At 51.2% G+C, this 334-nt stretch overlaps 1 protein-coding gene across 1 annotated transcript in view; it reads left to right on the plus strand.

Moving 5' to 3' along the window:
* Window positions 1–136: 136 nt before the first annotated feature.
* LOC106820170 (plasmolipin-like) overlaps window positions 137–334 on the plus strand; it is a gene marked incomplete at both ends in the record, with an annotated part of 1,863 nt that continues 1,665 nt past the window's right edge. Inside the window, 1 exon segment of the mRNA XM_014824712.1 lies at window positions 137–313. Within this exon segment, the coding sequence (XP_014680198.1) occupies window positions 137–313 (177 nt within the window).

A 334-nucleotide genomic window follows, 5' to 3' on the forward strand; every position in this document is an offset into this window, starting at 1 on the left:
TCCTCTCTTTCTCCCTCTCTTTCCTCTCGTACTCTCCCTCCTCTCTCTCTCTCGTCGTACTCTCCCTCTCTCTCTCGTCGTACTCTTCTACTCTCATCACACACGTACTTTCTTTTCTCTCTCCCTCTCTCTCTAGGTGCTCAATGCTATCTGCTTCATCTGCTGCGTGGCACGATGGAGCGGCATCGGCGGAGGCAGGATCGATTTCTACTTCTTCTGTTGCATCGTGGGCTTCATCGTCACGCTGATTCTCCTCATCCTCTACCTGTTCCACGTCGTCGGCTACTTCTACAAGCTGCCCTGGTATCTGATCGTAAGTGTTATATCTACGCTT

Source organism: Priapulus caudatus, unplaced genomic scaffold (assembly GCF_000485595.1).
Source record: "Priapulus caudatus unplaced genomic scaffold, Priapulus_caudatus-5.0.1 Scaffold7956, whole genome shotgun sequence".
In the NCBI taxonomy this organism is placed as follows: Eukaryota; Metazoa; Priapulida; class Priapulimorpha; order Priapulimorphida; family Priapulidae; genus Priapulus; species Priapulus caudatus.